This window comes from Cryptomeria japonica, chromosome 5 (genome assembly GCF_030272615.1).
Source record: "Cryptomeria japonica chromosome 5, Sugi_1.0, whole genome shotgun sequence".
NCBI classification, from domain to species: Eukaryota; Viridiplantae; Streptophyta; class Pinopsida; order Cupressales; family Cupressaceae; genus Cryptomeria; species Cryptomeria japonica.
The window spans coordinates 710,693,723-710,717,543 of NC_081409.1; the positions used below are offsets into that span (position 1 = coordinate 710,693,723).

Consider the following 23,821-nt stretch of genomic DNA (forward strand, 5'->3'; position numbering starts at 1 on the left):
AACACACACAAAGACACTAACTAAATACTAGCTACAAACACAAATACAAACAAACACTAACTATTAAATCTAAAACAAAAGAAACTAAAATTAACACTAACAAACAACAGACCACACAAATAGAACTAACTAATACAAACTAACCACAGACAAAAACTAACAATCAAAACACCCAACTGACAAAGCAAAATACTAACTAAATCTAAAAACTACACAAAATAAAAACCTTAACACACAAAACACTGAAATACACCCAAAATAGAAAAGGCTTTTTGCCTAAAGAAGGCGTGGGACTGTTTGAAGTGGTGTAAAATCAAAGAAATAATGTATTTAACCTGCCAAAATGTGAGCATTTACCCAAACGTAGAGGATATGTGTGGGGACTATTTTGACAAAGACTTCAGTAAACTGTGATCTCACAGCAATGAACACAAGATTTGCAAAAAAAAATATGCAGAATGATGAAATACGTTACAAGATATGCACAAAAGACCGTACGTGTTTGATAGAATGGTGAAATACAACGTAGCAAAAACGCAAGGTAAGCACATGAACAGTTTAATGGTTTAAGAGGCACATGAAACGTTGATCAATGCAACAAAGTAAGGTTCAAACAAATGCAAAATAATTTAAATCATACTGAAGAGAAAGTTAGTTATTCCAACTTAAAATTGCCTTTAAGTTTGATGTAATGATGCCTCACAGAGATGCCAATAACAGATTGTAGTTATTGTAGAATATGATTATTGACAATGAACCGAGATCGTTTGACAGAATGCAACGTAACTGCTTGACAAATTGAAAATATTTAAATTTGGCCAAGGCACATGAACTGCTAGACAAAAATCTAATGCACCAGGGAATGCATGAACAAAAAACATGCACTGTATGATAAACTACAGACAAATGATACGTTAAAAATTTCAAACAAATACCATTATTGCCTGGAAACAAAGCATTGTTAACCTGCAAACAAATACAATTTTCTGCCTGCAAATTTATATACCATCAAGCGAAAACCAAATCAATAATAGTACAAAAGACTGTCCCACCGGCCGTGCCATGCCAATGTAGATGAGGGATATGAATTTGGTTCTTGGTCTCAAGAGGTCAAGGAACCAAAGACTCAAGAATTAAAATCCAACATCATGCAATGGAGCGTTCTCTAAATGAATGCAAATGAAGAACAATACGAACTAAGCCAAACCAAATACATTTACCAGCTATCTAACTCCATTGTTTCCCTATCAACCATGATCTTGTCTTTGCTCTCGGATTTTTAAGAAAAATACACAAGAGGCTATGGATGAACCATATAGATTGATTAATGATGAAATGATGAACAAAGATAAATGTATGCAAAATAAATTAAAATAAATTAAAATAAGATTATAACGCCAAGATTCCAATAACCGAGAGAGATTTATGTGAGAGAGGCAAATGATTAAATAAGCATCCTCATGAAGGAAATCCATCGTGGGAGCAATGTGGGATTAAAGAATGTAGTTATGGCTAAATATTTGTCCCACATTCTCTAAGTGAATGTCATGGATGGGAGATGGTTGGAATAAATTGAATGGGTAAGATATGGTGGAGGTTAAGTGAAGATTAAAATTCTATGAAATAATAGAGATAGATGAATAGTGAATGTCATGGATGGGAGATGGTTGGAATAAATTGAATGGGTAAGATATGGTGGAGGTTAAGTGAAGATTAAAATTCTATGAAATAATAGAGATAGATGAATAGGTAATGGAATGTTTTAATAATTAAAAATGGAAGTAGATTATCTAGTGATTTAATGAAATTAAATGGTGTAGAAAATAATACCAAATTCATCAATAAGATGGTTATGAGGAAAAATTGAAAATTTATGTGTCTACAATCATAACAAAAAGGCCAACTACTCATATTATCCCCTATAAGATTTTTTGTGTATAACAACATTTCAAAAAGAAATGAAACACATGTAAGATACACATTGATTGATGAGATGAGATTTATAGGGCCAATGTTACTACGAAAAATAGACACAAGACTATGTGAGGCCTTTCTGCATCAACAACATTTATACTTTGATGGAGTGTCTATAATACTAATTAGTGAGCTCCCACAACTACCACCTATGATGGACAAACCTATCTAGACATCAAACTCAAATGAAAAAACACTATGGGACCAATTTACGTCTATTGTCACCTTACAAATAGTATTTTGTCAACAGGTGAGACTCCAAATCAAAGACAAACTCATCAAATGTTGCAAAAAATACATAATGTAAAAGGAACACAAGTATATTGGCATCTTTTAATGACACACATAGACAAGCAGCTCACATCAAGTGAAAAATAACAATTTGACAATCCAATGCACATTTTTGCTAACCAATGATTTAGTTAGACTGCACAACAAAAGAATGTTAAAATTGTTGAACCATCCAATTGCAATAAGAACCATTATCGGAGTAGATAATGTAGATAAGGATGAACAAATTGAAGAAAAAGTATTACATTGTAGAGGGAAACAAATCATGCTCACAACCAACATAAGGACACAAACAAGACTGGTAAATGGATCTCTTGATGAGATTGTTGAAATCAATTAAAATAATGGTTCTAAATCATTGGATGTTCTAATGTATGTTATAGCAAGGATAATTGATAATTATAGCATGCCATCGTGGAATGAACATGACCCAAAAAATACACCCATAATACTTGTATCATTAGGTAACTGAAGGAAAATACTATTCATAGTGGTGTGGTCTTTTACAATAGACAAATCTCAATTCCTAACACTACAAAAAGAAATGGTCGACATTGAAAAAATAGAAAGGTAGGGACTAACATTTAGAGCCATATCCAAAGTTAATCCCTTAAACGACCTTTGTATTTAGCCGATGTTCTCTTTGAAGAGATAAAAATAATCAATCCATACACAAATATAAGGAAAAAAGACGAATCTTGATTATAGAAAGTAGGTCTAGGTATGCAACTCTTAGTTCTTTCTACCTCAAATCTCTCTCATTTCTCATTGAGCATCACTTCCATTGTTAAAAATTTCTCTTTTGCAAAAATCTACTTTAGGTCATAGGAAAATCAACTATAGAAAGACAATAGGTGAATATCTACAACCAAAAAATAAATGAACTAGACCTCATGAAATATTGAAATTTCATGCCAAATATTATGGCAAAGTTATATAGGAGCATAAGAAACATGTCATACACTTCAAAAATTGCCACTCATTTGTAATTATCATTTAACATCTTTGTATGTTGAATGAAAAATGTTCAATCGAATGACAAGAAGAAAAAATGAAAGCCAACTCGAATTTAGCTACCTACATTCCTACATTAATTGACCTCCAAATTTGAAACAATAACACTACTTGAATCTATGAAATCTTTCTCCTATTCTACAAGTTGCAAATGATACAAATGGAAATAAAGAAAGTTAGAAGTGATTGTCAATATTTTTACAAAGCTCTAGAGCATCTCAAAAGATGACTAAGACCACTTTGAAACATTCTAATGGGGTGAATTACTATTGTAAAAATATTAAAGCATAAAAATTGACATAGGATTTACTAGAGATATGATAATTTCAAATTGGAAGCAAATGAGTGCAACCAAATATGATTTATTGCATGTCAATCACACCACTAAAACAAAAGAAATCATCAAAGAAGAATAAGAAGAGAGCGATACTAAGATGACCACAAGGGAAAAAAAAAAAAATAAATGAATGGAAATTATTTTCACAAATGGGCCCCTCAAATAACGTAAGCCTAAATGAACTCAAGATGCTTGGTAGACAATAGTTTCATAGCAACCACAAATGGGATCAACTTGCAGTATCCCAGGATCTTTATGAAATCACTATGCAATTCATAAACAAGAAAAATAATTGCAACCAAGAAGAGAACATGCTAGGTAACTTTGATGTCACAAACTATACACTATAATCGTCAAAATAAAAACTAGCACTCATATTTATTATCGACCACAATAAGTGTCATTGAGATAAATCATTGCACATGATCATTCAAGGAAAAATGGGTATAGGAAAACCCCACTTGATCGGTTGCATAAGAAAAACACTCAAAATTAAGCTCCCACAACAAAACAAACAACTACTCATATTGGCCCTTACAAGAGGTTTTGCATTTAACAACATTTCAAAAAGAGATGAAACACATAAGATACATGCTAATTGATGAGATGAGCTTCATAGGGCCAAAGTTACTACTAAAAACAAACACGAGACTATGTGAGGCCTCCTTGCATCGACAACATGTATACTTTAATCGAGTGTCTCTAATACTAATTAGTGACCTCACACAAATATGACCTATGATGAACAAACTTATCTACACATCAAAATCAAATGCAAAAACACTATGGGACCAATTTAAGTCTATTGTCACCTTACCAATAGTATTTTGTCAACAAGGTGACACTCCAAATCAATGACAATCTCATAAAATTTTGCAAAAAATATATAATGAAGAAGAAACACAAAGTAGATTGACAACTTTCAATAACACACACAGACGAGTAGCTCACATCGAGTAAAAAAATAACAATTGGACAATTCAATGAACTTTTTTGGTACCAATGATTTAGTTAGACTACATAATAAAATAATGTTAAAATTGTTGAACCATCCACTTACAATAAGTATTGCAATAAGAACCAATATCAGAGTAGATAATGTAGCTAAGGATGAAGAACTTGAGGAGATCTCTTGGTTAAATTGTTGAAATCATTTCAAATCATGGTTCTAAACCGCCAAATGTTCTAATGCACGTTATAGAAAGGATTGGTAATTATAGCCCACCACCGTAGAATGAACATGACCCAAAAATTATACCAATAATACTTGTATAATTAGGAAACTGAAGGGTAATACTACTCACAGTGGCATGGGCTATTACCATACAGAAATATCAATTTCTAACACTGCAAAACTCAGTGGTCAACAACAAAAAAATAGAAAAATGGGAACTAACATTTAGAGCCATATCTAGAGATAATTCATTAAATGGCCTTTATGTTTATCCAATGTTGTCTTTCAAGAGATAAAATGAATGACAATTCATATACAAATTTAAGGAAAAAAGAGGAAGCTCGATTATAGCAACTATGTCTAGGTATGCCACTCTTAGTCCTTTTACCTCAGATCTCTCCCATTTCTCATGAAGCATCAATTTCATTGTTACAAATTTCTCTTTCTCAAGAATCTACTTTAGGCCACAACAAAATCAACTATAGCGAGACAATATGAAGACTCATACATAAATATCAATCAATGTCATCATATGCACTCCACTCAAAAATAAAGAAGACATCTAAACAACTAGCAACAAAAACATTCAATACAATCAACTTCTTAAGGTAATTGTATTCATACATTGGCAAAAAAAATTTGAAATAATAGTAATACTATAAATTAAATATTTACAAATCATTATACAACTCTAACTTAAAAAATAAAAATTAGTGCTTAAAATATATCTAATTTTTGTCTTACATAATTACACAACATTTTAGCTATTTACTCAAACTCAAAGTTTTCTTCCAAAATTTGATACATAATCTATACATCTATCTATTTCATTGGTTTTTTTCTATAGGTCTTGAAGATAAATGGTATATATCATAGAAACTTGTTGTGAAAAAGTGATTAAAAAAATTGAGATCAAGACTACATGTTCATTATACAATACCCAAGTATATCTTTGTATCAACGTAACCATTGCACCTCATTGAAATGCAAGTGCTAGTGTAAATAATTGTAAAAGAAAATGAAGAAGAAAGTTACACTTAAGACCTTAAAATTGTAAATAAGATACAAATATTCACTTAAGAATTTAAAACTATAATAGACTATATACTAAATTAAATATTTTTATGATAAATTATAAAACTGCTAAAAATAAACTTTAATTAGAACATCAAATTTAATATAAATTTTACCTATTTTTCTCATCCTTGCATGTTAATCCTTTTTCAATGCAGGTTGATCTTCAAGAGCTTCACCAATATCCATTCTTGTTCAAATAATAGTCACTCTTATTGTACAAAGAGTTCTCATGTAGTTTCTCTTGGTAACAATTTCTTGTTACCATTCTCATTGTTCCACCAATTAGATGCTTTCTTCGGTAACCTACCATGCCACATAAATAGCTTTGATATCATTAAAGAATTTTCTTTGTTCAAATTAGTTTTCCAATTTAGTGACCCATGCTTTAGCCACATCTCAAGAATTAGGACCCACATCCCAATAAGACACAAGGGAGAAGCTAGCACAATTGTAAAACAACATAGGTATGTAAAAAAACTAAATGTAGGGAAAGGAGAAACCCTAAACCCAAAGAGAAAAAAAATTCAAGCTGTAGGGAAGTTGATAAACCCTAAAGAGAAGCCTAAAAGGAAAAAACCACCCTTCCTAATGAAAACTCTAAAGATCACACAATTATGGGACTCGCCATATAGCCCATAAGACCCCTCTGATCCCTTAAGGAAACATAGGAGATGTAGAAAGGGTAGAGGCTCCTACTCCACTCCCTTCCCCCCTAAACATGGAGAGCTAGTAACTAGATAGGCTCTTACCAATAGTATTTTGTCAACAAGGTGACACTCCAAATCAATGACAATCTCATAAAATTTTGCAAAAAATATATAATGAAGAAGAAACACAAAGTAGATTGACAACTTTCAATAACACACACAGACGAGTAGCTCACATCGAGTAAAAAAATAACAATTGGACAATTCAATGAACTTTTTTGGTACCAATGATTTAGTTAGACTACATAATAAAATAATGTTAAAATTGTTGAACCATCCACTTACAATAAGTATTGCAATAAGAACCAATATCAGAGTAGATAATGTAGCTAAGGATGAAGAACTTGAGGAGATCTCTTGGTTAAATTGTTGAAATCATTTCAAATCATGGTTCTAAACCGCCAAATGTTCTAATGCACGTTATAGAAAGGATTGGTAATTATAGCCCACCACCGTAGAATGAACATGACCCAAAAATTATACCAATAATACTTGTATAATTAGGAAACTGAAGGGTAATACTACTCACAGTGGCATGGGCTATTACCATACAGAAATATCAATTTCTAACACTGCAAAACTCAGTGGTCAACAACAAAAAAATAGAAAAATGGGAACTAACATTTAGAGCCATATCTAGAGATAATTCATTAAATGGCCTTTATGTTTATCCAATGTTGTCTTTCAAGAGATAAAATGAATGACAATTCATATACAAATTTAAGGAAAAAAGAGGAAGCTCGATTATAGCAACTATGTCTAGGTATGCCACTCTTAGTCCTTTTACCTCAGATCTCTCCCATTTCTCATGAAGCATCAATTTCATTGTTACAAATTTCTCTTTCTCAAGAATCTACTTTAGGCCACAACAAAATCAACTATAGCGAGACAATATGAAGACTCATACATAAATATCAATCAATGTCATCATATGCACTCCACTCAAAAATAAAGAAGACATCTAAACAACTAGCAACAAAAACATTCAATACAATCAACTTCTTAAGGTAATTGTATTCATACATTGGCAAAAAAAATTTGAAATAATAGTAATACTATAAATTAAATATTTACAAATCATTATACAACTCTAACTTAAAAAATAAAAATTAGTGCTTAAAATATATCTAATTTTTGTCTTACATAATTACACAACATTTTAGCTATTTACTCAAACTCAAAGTTTTCTTCCAAAATTTGATACATAATCTATACATCTATCTATTTCATTGGTTTTTTTCTATAGGTCTTGAAGATAAATGGTATATATCATAGAAACTTGTTGTGAAAAAGTGATTAAAAAAATTGAGATCAAGACTACATGTTCATTATACAATACCCAAGTATATCTTTGTATCAACGTAACCATTGCACCTCATTGAAATGCAAGTGCTAGTGTAAATAATTGTAAAAGAAAATGAAGAAGAAAGTTACACTTAAGACCTTAAAATTGTAAATAAGATACAAATATTCACTTAAGAATTTAAAACTATAATAGACTATATACTAAATTAAATATTTTTATGATAAATTATAAAACTGCTAAAAATAAACTTTAATTAGAACATCAAATTTAATATAAATTTTACCTATTTTTCTCATCCTTGCATGTTAATCCTTTTTCAATGCAGGTTGATCTTCAAGAGCTTCACCAATATCCATTCTTGTTCAAATAATAGTCACTCTTATTGTACAAAGAGTTCTCATGTAGTTTCTCTTGGTAACAATTTCTTGTTACCATTCTCATTGTTCCACCAATTAGATGCTTTCTTCGGTAACCTACCATGCCACATAAATAGCTTTGATATCATTAAAGAATTTTCTTTGTTCAAATTAGTTTTCCAATTTAGTGACCCATGCTTTAGCCACATCTCAAGAATTAGGACCCACATCCCAATAAGACACAAGGGAGAAGCTAGCACAATTGTAAAACAACATAGGTATGTAAAAAAACTAAATGTAGGGAAAGGAGAAACCCTAAACCCAAAGAGAAAAAAAATTCAAGCTGTAGGGAAGTTGATAAACCCTAAAGAGAAGCCTAAAAGGAAAAAACCACCCTTCCTAATGAAAACTCTAAAGATCACACAATTATGGGACTCGCCATATAGCCCATAAGACCCCTCTGATCCCTTAAGGAAACATAGGAGATGTAGAAAGGGTAGAGGCTCCTACTCCACTCCCTTCCCCCCTAAACATGGAGAGCTAGTAACTAGATAGACTCCCATTGTAGCCTAGGAGAATTTTGTCTAGGTAAAATTGAATAGAGCCAAAAGACCCACACCCACAAGAACCATTATTTATCCCATATGAGTGAAATAAAATAAAGCTAAAATTCCCAAAACACAATTCCCAAGGCAATACTTCTTACTGCATAGCCCAAACCAATTAGATCTTTAATATCTACATTATCTGCATCCCCATCCCCTCATCCATCATATCCTGAGACCCTAGTACCTTTGTGTCCTCCACTCTCTATATCCATTAATGTAGGATTAAACCATCTTATACTAATATGATAACAAGAATATATACAACCAAAAAAATAGATGACCTAGCTCTCACAACATATTCAAAGTTCATCACATAGTTGTGCCAAAGAGTGATATGGGAGCACTAGAAATATGTAATATGGCTCAAAATTTTCCAGTCATTGTTTGTAATCAACCTTTCACATCTTTAAATGTTAGATGAAAATTATTCTATCAAATGAAAAGAAGAAAAATGAAAGCCAACTCCAATTTAGGTACCTACGTACATTCCTACATTAATTGACCTCCAAATTCGAAACAATAACACTAGTCAAATCTATAAGATCTTTTCCCTATTTTTCAAGTTGCAAAGGATGTAAATGGAAACAAAGAAAGGTAAATTTGATTGTCAATGTTTTTTCCAAATCTCTATAGCATGCCAAAGGAGGACAAAGACCACTTTGAAACATTTTGATGGAATGAGTTACTATTGCAAAAAATTTAAAGCATAGAAATTGACATAGGAATTACAAAGGATATGATAATTTAAAATTGAAAGAAAATGAGTGCAACCAAATATGATTTGTTGCATGTCAATCACACCACCAAAATAGAATTAAGCATCGAAGAAAAATTAGAAGAGAATGATACTAAGATGAACACAAGGGACACAACAAAAATGTTAACAAATAGAGATTATTTCCACAAATGGGCCCCTTAAACAATGTAAACCTAAATTAACTTAATATTCTTGGTAGGAATGAGTTTAATAAAAAACACAAATAGGATCAACTTGTAGTACCCTAGGATATTCATGAAATCACCATCGAATTTATAAACATGAAAAAGACAAGAAACCAAGAAGAGAAAAGGACAAGTAAATTTGATGTCCCAAACTATACATTATCATCAAAATAAAAACTAGCACTAATATTTATTATCAACTGCAACAAATGTTAATCAAATAAACCGTTGCACATGATCATTTAAGGAAAAAATAAGTATAGGAAAATCTTACTTGATTGCTTGCATAAGAATAGAACTCAAAATTAAGAACCCACAACAAAAAGGCCAACTTCTCATATTCACTCCTATAGGGGTTTCTCCATTTAACAACATTTCAAGAGGAGATGAAACACAAGATACATGTTGATTGATGAGAGGAGCTTCATAGGACCAAAGTTAATACTAAAAAATAGATACAAGACTATGTGAGTCCTTCCTGCATTGACAACATCTACACTTTGATGGAGTGTCTATAATACTAATCAATAACCTCTCACAACTACCACCTATGATGGACCAACCTAACTACACATCACACTCAAATTCAAAAATACTATGTGACCAATTTACGTCCATTGTCACCTTACAAATAGTATTTCATAAACAAGGTGAGACTTCAAATCAAATACAATCTCATCAAATGTTGCAAAAAATATGGAATTCAGAAGAAACATAAGAAGATTGGCAACTTTTTATGACACACATAGACGAGCCGCTCACGTTGAGTGAAAAATAACAATTTAACAATTCAATGCACCTTTTTTCTACCAATGATTTAGTTAGACTCCACATCAAAGGAATGTTAAAATTGTTGAACCATCCAATTGTAATAAGTACTACAACAAGAGCCAATATCAAAGTAGATAATGTATGTAATGATAAACAACTTGAAGAAAAAGTACTACTTTGTAGAGAGTAACACATCATGCTCACAACCAACATAAAGGAAGAAGAAAGACAAGTAAATGGATCTCTTGGTGAAATTGTTGAAAACATTTTAAATCAAGGTTCTGAACTATTTAATCTTCTAATGTATGTTGTAGCAAGGATTGATAATTATAGCAGGCCATTATGGAACAAACATGACCTAAAAAGTATATCAATAATACTTGTATCATTAGGAAAATAAAGCCAAATACTTCTCATAGTGGTGTGGGCTATTACCATGCCCAAATCTTAATTCCCAACTCTACAAAAGGTAACGGTCGGCCTTGGAATAATAGAAAGGTAGGGATTAACATTTAGAGCCATATCTAGAGTTAAGTCGTTAAGTGACCTTCATATTTAGCCAACATTCTCTTTCAAGAAATAAAATGAATAACAATCCATACACAATTATAAGGAAAAAAGAGGAAGCTCAGATATACCAACTATGTCTAGGTATGCAACTCTTAGTCCTTTCTACCTCAAATTTCTCCCATTTTTCATGGAGCATCAATTCCATTGTTACAAATTTCTCTTTTGCATAAATCTACTTTAGGCTATAGGAAAATCAACTATAGCGATACAATATGAAGACTCATACATGCATATCAGTCAACAACATCATCGCCACTCCAGTCAAAAATAAAGAAGACATCTAAATAGCTAGCAAAAAAAGCATTCAATACAATCAACTTCTTAAGCTAATTGTGTTCATACATTAGCAAAAAAAAATTGTAATAATAATAATACCATAAATTAAATGTTTAAAAATCATTATACAACTCAAACTTCAAAAATAAAATTATTGCTTAAAAATCTATCTAATTTCCCTCTTACATAATTATGCATTTAGCTATTTACTCAAGCTACAAGTTTTCTTCCAAAATTTGACACCTTATCTACACATCTAACCATTTCATTGCTTTTGTTCTATAGGTTTTGAAGACACATGACATATATCGTAGAATCTCATCGTTAGAAAACAAAAAACAAATGAAAAACAAGACTACATGTTCATAATATAATACCAAAATATATCTTCCTATCAGCATAACCATTGCACCTTGTTGAAATACAAATGCTATTATAAATAATCTTAAAAGAACTTGCATGTACAACATGATAGAAGAAAGCTACACTTAAGACCTTTAAATTGTAACTAACATACAAATATTCACTTAAAACATTAGAACTGTAATAAGCTATATACTAAATTTAACGAGTGTACAATAAATTATAAAACTATTCAAAAAAAAAATCTTTAATTAGAACATCGAATATAATATAGATTTTACCTATTCTCCTCATCCTAAGCTGTTCATCCTTTTCGTTGCAGGTCGATCTTCAAGAGATTCGCCAATATCCGTTCTCATTCAAATAGCAGTCACTGTTATCGTACAAATTCAAACTCTTTTCCTGCACGCAAGTTTAGTTGATGTTCTTAAGTGTTTGATCGCGTAAAACAGTAGATACCTGGCGTCTCATGGAAAATGGTTGCTGCCGCGAATAGAGGACCATGGTGTCCTCATGATGCAGTTGCACTACTTCACCATATTCAACAAATAGGTTTCCAACACAAGCAGTTTTTGTGGGAGCTTTGGAAGGGGGTATTTTGCTGGATATAATAGTTAGAAATGCTCTGGTAGACTTGTAACCAAAATGTGCAAGCATAGACAAGATAAATGAACTGTTTGACAGAATGCCTCCAAAAATTGTTTAACAGTGTTATGTATTAGTGTAGACAAGGAATGTGAAATGTTTGACGGAAGGTGTCCAAGAGTTGACTGACAGAATGCAATGATATCAAAATATGCAAAAAGCGGAAGCATAGACAAAAGCATGTGAAATGTTTTCATGTTGATTGCAGATATTAACAAAATGGGTTTGTCAGAAAGGATATAGAAACTTCCAAACAAATGCACCTGGCAGGTGTGAAGTTAGATTACACCATTTGCCATCATACTCGCAGCGCGAGCCAAATGGGAGCTTTGGAAAAATGGATGTATCGAAATCCATCAAAGATAAAATATAGAAGGATTTTTTCACAAGTTGAGATTATATTTGTTGACACGTATAAAAACTGTAGCTATACCGTCATAAAGATTATATATTAAATTTTTAGAGTAATTTTGATTTCATATATGATTGTAGCTATGATCCACCATACAAATTAGTGAGGAATATATGAGATTAGGTGAGTAGAGGATGGGGTTGAAACTAATGAATTAATATTATGTGGATGTGCGTTAGGTATGTGAGAGTTGTGATTTTATTACATTGTGATTATCTATGTTTAGGTTAGTGTTAATTAGTAAAATTACTTGAGGTCCAAACCATTACAAAATCATTATTAAAATGAAAGAGAGAAAAGTCATTGGACTCACAAAGAATGGAAACCCAACATCCAAGAGTCAGCTGTCAGAAGAGAGCAAAATCAGTGGCTCGCAAGTAGATAGAGTTCTTAGAGTTCTTAGTGTGGTTGTTGAAGAAATATGTTTAGGGTAGAGTTCTTACTGAGTTTATTACAAAAATATATCAGTCTATGTTTTTGAATTCATGAGTCTCACGAGTCTCATGTATAAGTTGGGATCATCATTTATGTTTATTAGTTTGATTTTTTATAGCATAGTATGAATATAATCACACTTTTTTAGACTAAATTCTTTATGATCCTTAAGGCCTCAATGGAGTTGTATAGTTGGCAATTTACAAAGAGAATAGTGCCATGGTCATTCATGCATAAAATGACAGAATTTGTTTTTCAACATTCAAAAATTCAAATGACGATCAGACTAGTAAATATGGTATATTTTCTATCTCAGTTACAAGTTGAATAGTGAGTCTTAACATAATGAAGTTTTTCTTTTATTATCAAGGTCTTCTTAAGATGATTGACATCTTAATTTACAATCAGGTTATATTTAGAAACAAAAAAGTCAAAGTATCTTTGCATCTCAACAATCCATTTCATATTACATTTCTAAATATCAACCTTTCACATAAATATATGCCCCTAATGATTTCTCATTAAATCTAAACATTCATTACATTTCTTAATCTTATATGCTCTAACATTAAAGAATAGCTTGTGTGCAAGCTCTTCTTTTTAAATGCATCCCCATTTACATTACTCTAAGAACAAAATCATTGCTATCGTTATCACTGTTCGTCCTTAACTGTAGAGCTCACCATCTGCGCAGTTTGAGGCTCCAGCTATGCTTAGCTTGTGTCGCTTCGGTCTGCTTGTTTGTCCATGATTGCAGAGCTCAGCAGCTTCGGAGTTTGGGCCTCCACTTTCCCTTCGAGCATACGCACCACTTGTCCCATGCTTGGCCTCACCTCCTCATCCCTTTCTATGCATAGCAATCCTACAACGCTTGCTCTGCTTACCTCTTCGATATCTGCCTCCACTGCAACACCTTCGTCCACAATATTAATCATCTTGCCCTGGCAAATCTGAGTTGCAGCCCATGGGGGAAAGTAATACTGACTTGAATCTTTCACGTTAAAATCTAAACTTCTTCGGCCAGAAATGATTTCCAAGAGCGTAATACCAAAACTGTAAACATCAACCTTGGGAGTGATGGGAAGACCGGAGATCCACTCTGGAGCCAGATACCCTCTAGTTCCTCTCGTTGTGGTCAGTACGTGGCTGAAATCTCTACACACAAGCTTTGACATCCCAAAATCTGCTAACCTGGGTGAAAACTTATCATCCAGAAGAATGTTCTCGGGCTTTATATCGCCATGAATGATGCGATCTCTGCACTCCTCGTGGAGATAAACTAAACCTCGTGCAGTGCCTAAAGCGATCTGGAATCGGGTCTTCCAGTCGAGTACCTTCCCTTTACTTTTGGAATTACTAGTGAACAGTAAGGAATTAAGAGAGCCATTGGGCATGTAATCATAAACCAGTAACCTTTTAGATCCTTCTGCACAAAACCCTCGAAGCCTGATCAAGTTTGCATGTTGTATGTTGCCAAGAGAACTGATTTCTGCTAGAAATTGTTTATCGTGTTGTCTTGAACCTTCCAATTTCTTTACGGCCACAAGCGTACCGTCTGTTAGAGACCCTTTGAACACTGAGCCGAATCCTCCACCCCCCAACTTGGACCTGAAATTCTTTGTTGCAGTCTTCAATTCCATGTAAGTAAACGTTCTAAGAAAAGAGTCCGAGGAATCCGCAAACGTCGGTTGTAGCCGATACCTTTTCCACATTACAAATGAAAAGATACTCAAAACAACGGCGAGAGAACTCACAATGCTTGTGGCTTTGAATTTGAAGGAGAGCCCTTTATGATGTGCAGAGGCAGCTACTCGAATGGAGAGAGTCCATCTGCTATTTGATGGAGAGTTCTGGATGTTTAGCAAATCTCCGGACCAGATTTGACATGGCCCTGAAGGATAATTGAAAGCAAACGCAGAGCACGAGCAGTTGCGCAGGCAGGCTTGCTGGCAATCTTCCTTTGTGGGTGCAGGGTGTGACCAATCTGAATCAGGGTATGACGTTACACTGAGGTCGATGAATTCGTCAGTGCCGCAGTTTAACGGGCTCTGCCGAACACAACCACTAGACCACCACTCCTGCGAGTCCCAAGCGCGATTGTCTGCCGGTGTGAAGCCTTCCACGCAGGTGCAGAACTGAAGATTGTTGGAATTGCAGCTTCCGTAAGCGCCACAAAGACCATATACGGCGCACTGATCTCCAGGGCGAGTCGCAAAGATGGTCCATTTAGCGCCTTCAAACAAGGTATATTCTTGTAATCTTCCGGACTTAATCTGGAGAAAACGTGTGATCCCTTTCGGAAAATTATAACTGAAATACAAACCAGAACTAGTACTTTCAAAGCTGATATTGTAGTCGTCTCCCTTCGTCATTTTTGGAATTCCACTGAATGTTTGGCCATCCCAATGTCCACTCTCCCAATACTGGACAGAATTGTTCCAAGTTAGCACGAATTGTTTAGCTCCAGACGGATCCAAGTGATTCGAGAAAAGCCCAGGAGCGGAATCCAATGAGCTTTTCCAACAGGTTAGCCTTTGCTGTCCACCGATCCTCATCCCGGGCAACAAGGTATCTACAGGATAGTCGAAACTCTGCCAAACAGTCTCAGATTTATTGTCATCGCTCAACATTAAAAAATTACCGGAATCTAATAGCACAACCCGCGAGGGCTTTCTCGATATATTGACCGACCAAAGAGTCGTGCCCTGTGCATCAAACAGTTCCAGATTACCTTCTTTTGACAACTTTAAAAGGCCAGCACTGTTTTTCGAGGGACTCTCCCTATTCGCCACCCACACGATGATCTTCTCCTGCATATTGGCATACCAGATGCCCATATACCAGTTATTGCTTCCATCTGGGCTGAAAAATCCCAATTCAAACGTCCCATTCTTTGAAATTATTGTCTGATTTCCATTAAGCGAGGCGCCCATGGAAAGAGAATCTCCCCTACCAGCGGATAACCCATTACAGTTGGAAATTACTATTAGTACATTAAGAGCGAATGTCATATATGGTAGGAAACCGTCCCGTCCCATTTCCTTATTATTGGCTTTCATATTTAGTGAGTTGAACGGATTATATAGTACACGTAGCGCCGAAACTCCCATCATTGGCAGCGTGAACTTTTACACGGTCAGCCGGCGTGGAAGGACACGTTTAGTAGACATTTGTCGGAGCGTGCAATGCAGACGCGTGTTAAGGGTGGAGTGAAGTTTGGTCGGCGCACTTTATTTCTGGTCGGCAAATTCCGTCTTTAATACCTCTGTCTATACAGCACCCATATTGTACCATTGACCATGTTTTTTAATTAATTAATAATTAAAATAGAATAGATGTTTATTTTTCAATTAATTATTAAATATGGTCAATGGTACAATATGGGTGCTGGATAGACGTTGCCGTTTTTGTCAGCCCTCTTTAGATTTCTATTGCCTGTGCATGGAATACTTGGCGGCCACGTCACATCTCTGCAAGCATTTAGTTGAAATTGCCAACGGTATAATTTTACTCTCGTCACTTTTCCATCCATTTGGTTGGCCCTCTTTTTCACTTTTGCGCCCTTGCGGTGGAGGGGAAACATCAATTAAGATATTACAATGCACATGCAAGACGATTGAATAGATTAGAACCATCCATTTTCATTGGTAACTTTCATATTGTATGGGCAAGAAACTGTGAGTGGGTTGATGTATGTAGTTGCAATTCATTGAGCTTTTCTACATAAAAGAGTAAATACTATCAACAACAACAACTGTTGTCCACGTATGTAATCAAAAAAAATTCAAACACAAGTCTTTTCAACTACGTTCACTATTCATCAGGTGCAACTCGTTAACTATGAATAGATTGATTAAAACTCCCTTTTTAAGTAGATTCATTTTATTTCGTCTCATCTATTATAGGATTAGAATCTGCAATGAGTTGTTTTAATACTAAAAACATTTGAATTGTGTAATCTAGCAGATATACGGTGCAATGATCATCTTCCATGAGACAATGTACAACCATGGAGGATTTGATGTTTTATCAAAGTAAGATCATATTCCTTCTCATTTGATGTATAGCCATATATATATAGTGCACTATATATCTTTATTCTTCTCATTTTCTCAGAAAAAGATTATACTTTGATTTCTTCTATTGCGGTTAATTTCTTCCTCCGATTGTAGAATGAATTGTTGCGTATTTTTCTCATCCAGATTGTTGTCAATTTGTCGCTTTAGTGGACTAGAGTCATGTACATTCAAGGAGGATTTCATGTTTGAGTGGCGAACAAAGCTATCAATCGTATGTGCAAACAAAAGTTGGAAAAAGTGTCTTGGATCAATACCGACGGTTTTGAATTTATTTTGGGGTTGTTGCAGTATGGGCTTATGTGCAAGTGGAGTACGCCCTTATTCAATATAAAAGTAAATACCAAGTAACTTACTAAACTTGAACTTATCTTCCATAAAAAATCTCATCTGTATTCATTTTACCGAGATGTTTGATTGTCATTCCCAACTAAGTCATCTTCTATCACCGCCCAGAAGCTATTTATTGCATAGATGCATCCGTGTTATTGCACTTCTGAAAGCACACCAATTCATGTGTGTTGGTGTAAATAATTATTCATCCTGGATATTATTACACCTTACTTAAGATTACTTAGGAAATGCATTTCATAGTAGTTTGGGTATGAGACACTTGGGTATTTGTGCCACATTGGGATAGTTTATGTAGGAGAATTTCCACCTTTAATGGTGTTGATCTTGTTACTACTTTATCATATCCACTTATTGTGGAGTGATAATTCCACCTTCGGTGAGTGATCCACCTCATGTGGAATATATCATTGTTTCTCCTACCTACCACACATATTTCCTACCTACCCTTGTTTCTTATTGAGCCACATGTCATGTTTGTGTGGTCACATATTCATATAGCCTTGCTTATATATGCAACCTCATATTCATTGTATGTAATGAGTAATGATCTATCTGATCAGTATTTTCTTGATAGAATATAGTTTATTTCTATCATCTATTTTGTTCTCTCTTATATGTGTTTTCTATTGCCTCTAGATCTTGGGAAAATCTCACATAGTATCAAAGCAATTAGAGTGTCATTGGCCTGCCAATTCAGAGAAATTTGATGCTATTTGGGGTTGTATATTTTGGAGCTTTCTATTGCATGTTATTATTGAAGCTTTATTGGTCAAATATGAGGTAACCATTGGATTGAGGAGGTTCAAAAAAGTGAGTTTTGTCTTTTTTTTAATCCAAATCGGACTTCGGAGGTCAAATCTAGAGACATTTGAAGTTTCGAGCTGCGATGGAAATTTTCCAGAAATTATAGTTTTGCAAGCAATTTTCAAATAGTGATATTTCACTCATCTGGACTCTTTTTTTCGAGCAATTATTTTTGTTTTGGGGTAAAATTTCGTGATTTGTATAGTGGTGTAGGAGATTTCTAATTTTCGGATACAAGTTTTGCTGGAATCGTGAGATCCCAATTTTTACAACTTTGGAGGCTTCATTTGGGCTCATATGGACTCCTTTTCAGGTGCCATTTTTTTTGAAAGTGCATAATTTTTTGTCTACATTCATAACCTGCCATTTGTTTGCAGTGATTTTGAGTAGAAATTGTACTTTCAATATTTGGTCATATTTTGGCTTATTTGGTACTTGTATTTTGCTTGGATCTCAGTTTAGATCACTAGCAGTATTTGTTGAAGTCTTTTATATCTCATTTTGAGAAGTTGTAAAATTTAAATCAGAACTCGACCTTGCCTTTTTTTGCAAGTGGCCCATTGTACACGCACTAAGTATAAAGTGTCAAATCATGATTTTGGGGGGGTTTCTTGATTGAGTAATTTGGGGGCGTGTCTTGTGTAATTGTGCCTCTCTCTATCTTGGTTTCTTCCCTTTTTGCTATTAGGGGTTCTCTTAAGTTTCCTCTCTTAACTCATAATTATGGTACTTGTAAAATTGATTCATGGAGTAAACTTATGGAAAAATGACTAACTCATTATATTGATGGAACTATTGTTGCTCCCATTGATCCTAAGGCTAATCATGTTGGTCACTTCGATTGGCACACTAAAAATATCATGGCAATTGGTACCTTAAGAAAGTATGTATCAACGGATCTCATTTTTCATATTGAGAAATGTACTCTAATCAAGGATGCTTGGCAAAAGTTTCAAGACTTGTATGGTCAAGCTGATGAGATTAGGCGATATCAAATTGATAGTGATCTCACCATGTTAGATCCCAAGAACTTTGATACTATACAAGATTATGTCACTGAGGCAAAAGAGTTGAGGGCACAACTCAAGGATTGTGGCACTAATAAGAAGGATACTCAATTGATCTCAAACTTGATGGGCAAGATTCCACATGAATGCAACCTTTTTTTCTAGTTTCCAAACCCATAGGATGACAATGGGTTCAGGCTACACAGTGCCTACATTTGATGCTTTTGCCTTAATGTTGATGATGGAACAAACTAAGTTGATAAGCATGGGAATTATTAAGACTTCTAAGTCTCAAGCATTAGTGGCAAATCAAGGGAACAAAGAAAATCAAAGAAAGGACAACTCCAACAAGAATAAATCACAATCAAAGCCTAAGGACAAAGCACCATCTTCTCCACAACAAGGAGATTCATTCTCTTCCAAGAGGGACAATTCACCAAAGAGGGAGAGACCTACTTGTGCCTATTGTAAAAAGTTTGGTCATGAGGAGCACCATTGCCATTCTAAGAAGATTGATGAGCTCACACATATCCTCAAAAAACATAACATTGATTTGCCTAATGTCAACAAGAAGGATGACTCATCAACTTCCACTTCCACACATTCAAAAGGAAAAGGGCAAGCATTCATGGCTTCTACAAGTGGGAAGACTCACTCTTTTGGGGCAAGAAAAGGAAAATCTCTTTGTGCTACTACAAGTAATGATTCAGGGAGATGGCTTCTAGAATCAGGGGCTTCTCATCATATGGCATCTTCGCAATCTATGTTCTTTTTATTTGAGCCTCGCACCATGTTGCAGATTTTGATGGGCAATCATACATACTTAGATATGATTGGGAAATGAACTATTTTCATTGGGGATAACTCCTTCAATGATGTGTTGTGTTTACCCCACTTGACAAACAATTTCATTTCCATCTGTCAAATCATACATGGTGCAACTAAGAGAATTGTGGAGTTCACACCTAAGTCAATTTTCATTAGATACTTGGAGACGAGAGCTATCATTGTGACTAGGTTGGTTGATCATGCATCTCGGTTATACTCCTTTTCAGATTTTGTTGATGATAATGATTTCACATATGATGATTCTATACATGATGATCAACTTCTTGTGATGATTCTGATTTTGAGGAGAACTTTGGGTACTTGAACTTGGGGATTCTCACATGTGACCCCATTCTTGAGCCTTGTGTTTCATCTCCTCCTATTGATATCACATCACCTCTTGCACCTGATGATGTGGATAGTGCGATAATTTTGCCTTCATGTGATTTAGTGCAGTAGGTTATATCTTGTCTTCTAGCTTCAGATTCTTGGGATGATTACTTGACAGACATTATAGGTTTGTTTATGGAATCCTACATTGCAAATTTGGGAGACATAATTGATGACATTCATCTTCTCTTTGATGAAGATGATCCTTCTTTGATTGTTGTGAGGGATCACTCTGATCCTCTTGTTCATTCTCTACATGATCATTCTTTCAAGTTTGACATGATTGTGGATACTTATGTACAGAAGTTGGAGGAGGTCTCTTTATCCTTTGAGGAGACGTGATTCTTTGGGGCTTGTTCTACATTCATCTCCACTAGATCTTGGAGTACCTTTTTCAGTGGTGTGGAGCAGTTTACCAACTTTGGAGAAGGTTTCTTTCAACATCGACATGGAGACACTTGAGAAGTTTTCAGAGATTCCTTTCATCATGAGTTTTTTTCCTGCATCTTCCCTTCATGATTGGGGAGACTTCATGGATACACCTTTGGTTTTGTTTCTTCCTAAGGGGAGGAATGTTGTTCAACATTCATGGAGTAGTTTCTTCATTCATCATCGAGCTTCTATCATTGGTGCAGATTCTACATTGAGGGGGGGCTTCCTAGCTTCTCTTCTTCTCTCATATGGGGGGGACTTTTTCCTTGCATGGGGTTTCATTCTTCACATGCTTCTATGAGAGTTCTCCTTTATAGCTTTCATCTCTCTTTTGGGAGAGGGTTTTTTCCCATTGGGTTTTTCTCTCTTTCCCTACTTTCTGAGAGATTTCATTGTATTGGTTTCATGGATTTGCATTTGCACATGGGTACCTAACATGGCCTCATAGTCGGGACCCATCTTGCATTGCTTAGCTGCATTGTAGACTTAAGTTCATTCCCCTAAGTTGCACTTAAGGGGGGGTGTTGGTGTAAATAATTATTCTTCTTGGACATTATTACACCTTACTTAAGATTACTTAGGAAATGAATTTCATAGTAGTTTGGGTATGAGACACTTGGGTGTTTGTGCCACATTGGGATAGTGTGTGTAGGAGAATTTCCACCTTTATGGTGTTGATATTGTTACTACTTTATCATATCCACTTATTGTGGAGTGATAATTCCACCTTCGGTGAGTGATCCACCTCATGTGGAATATTTTATTGTGTCTTCTACCTACCACACATATTTCCTACCTACCCTTGTTTCTTATTGAGCTACATGTCATGTTTGTGGGCTCACATATCCATATAGCCTTGCCAATATATGCAGGCTCATATTCATTGTATGTAACAAGTAATAATCCAGTTGATCAGTATTTTCTTGATAAAATAAAATTTATTTCTATCATCTATTTTGTTCTCTCTTATTTGTGTTTTCCATTGCCTCTTGGAAGGTTCAATCAATGACAGAAGCCTTATCCTCCATTTAAATTCTCATTTGTATTCATTTTATTGAGATATTTGCATTGTCATTCCCAACCGAGTCATTTGCTACATTCGCCCAAGAGATACATATTGCATAGATGCATCTTTGAATTAGTTTAAAGATTTTATAGCAACGCCATCTTCTGGTAATGGTAATCATCAGGAGCACTAAATTTTTGGTATGTTTTTAGTTTGTTTACTTATTGAATTCCATATTTGTCTCTAATTTGTGTCGTTCATAGCTACTTACAAATGAATCTACAATTGCATAACTAGGCTCCCTCTTTTTTTATTTTAGAATCTCGTACATTTTAAGGGGAAAGTCATTTGTCAATTGAGGAAAAAATCCTTTGAAAAGAGTTTGTTGAGCAACAAATTGGAAAGAAAAGACCCTAAATCTATAATAGGTACAATAGAAAAGTTAGCCTCCACCTTGTTTTCAATTCTATGATGCAACATATTTCTACTTGAAATCCCACAAGCACATAAGATTAACATTATCCCAGTGAATTCTGGCTATAAACAACAACTGGGTTATAGTCAATGCAGAACTTGAATCCTGACATTAAAAACAACAATGCAAAATTATAACCACCTTTTCAATCACACGTAGTAATTAGAATGGATAAAGAGATCAAACCATGATTAATTACCTTATAGGTAGTAGAGACTGTAAAGTGGAGAACAATTGTTCCATCTTTATCGTTCTCATTTTCTCAGAAAGGATTATACTTTGATTTCTTCTGCTGTGTTTAATTTCTACCTACAATTGTAGAATGAGCTATTGTATATTTTTCTCATCCAGATTGTCGTCAGTTTGTTGCTTCAGGGGATTAGAATCATTTGTAACAACACATCGAGTAAATTAGGGTTAATATTAACTATCTCATGAAAATTTGAGGTATACTAGTCTTCAACCATTGCTATTCAGTGATGATCTGTCTCAGGATGCTCTGTACAAATATATATATATATAACTAGATGCAACATTTTCTCATTGTTTTGTATTGAAGTGTCTATCATTTGTGGGAAGAAGCTTCATGCAAGGTTTCCGTATTAGTTTGAATGGGGAGATGTTGAATACTGTGTAGAAGCTTTACTATGTTTTGAGAGCAAGATTATTAAAGAGTAGATTAGTCAACCTTAGTATAAATACAAGTGTATGCGAATGCAACCATGAAGGAAATCAAAGCCTATTATGTTCTAAACTAATGTGTATGTTTTCAAAACTTTGAGAGTACTAAGAAATTTATATCTCCAATGAATGGGCATTCAAACGCATTTCACATGCTTGAGAAGCACAAATGTCTTCAGAATATTAAAATTATTGATATTCTTGGTCTATGGATAGATGTATTATTTTATTTACTAGATTATTGGCACGTGCAAAGGAGCAGGTTTACATTCAAGAGCATATTTATCAATAATATGATCATTATAAAGCAAGAATTATTTGAAAGGAACCTTTTCTTGTTGTTGGAAAATTTAATCACAACAAGCACAATAAATCCACACACATTTTTATCTGTCAGAAAATAACATGGTGCTGCAAATTCATTTAAGAATTCTTTTATGAATTTTTTATCCTTATCTTCTTGTATCCATTTTTCAATGCCTATCTTATTAATAAATTTATTATTCTCTA

General features: G+C 34.2%; 1 protein-coding gene across 1 annotated transcript; it reads right to left on the bottom strand.

Annotated features, from left to right (window-relative positions):
- Positions 1-13,719: 13,719 nt before the first annotated feature.
- On the bottom strand, positions 13,720-16,257 carry LOC131042227 (G-type lectin S-receptor-like serine/threonine-protein kinase At2g19130). Its single transcript, XM_057975558.2, has one exon. It carries the CDS (start codon positions 16,189-16,191, stop codon positions 13,972-13,974), a length of 2,220 nt encoding a protein of 739 aa, XP_057831541.2. The 5' UTR covers positions 16,192-16,257; the 3' UTR covers positions 13,720-13,971.
- Between the last annotated feature and the right edge of the window lie 7,564 nt (positions 16,258-23,821).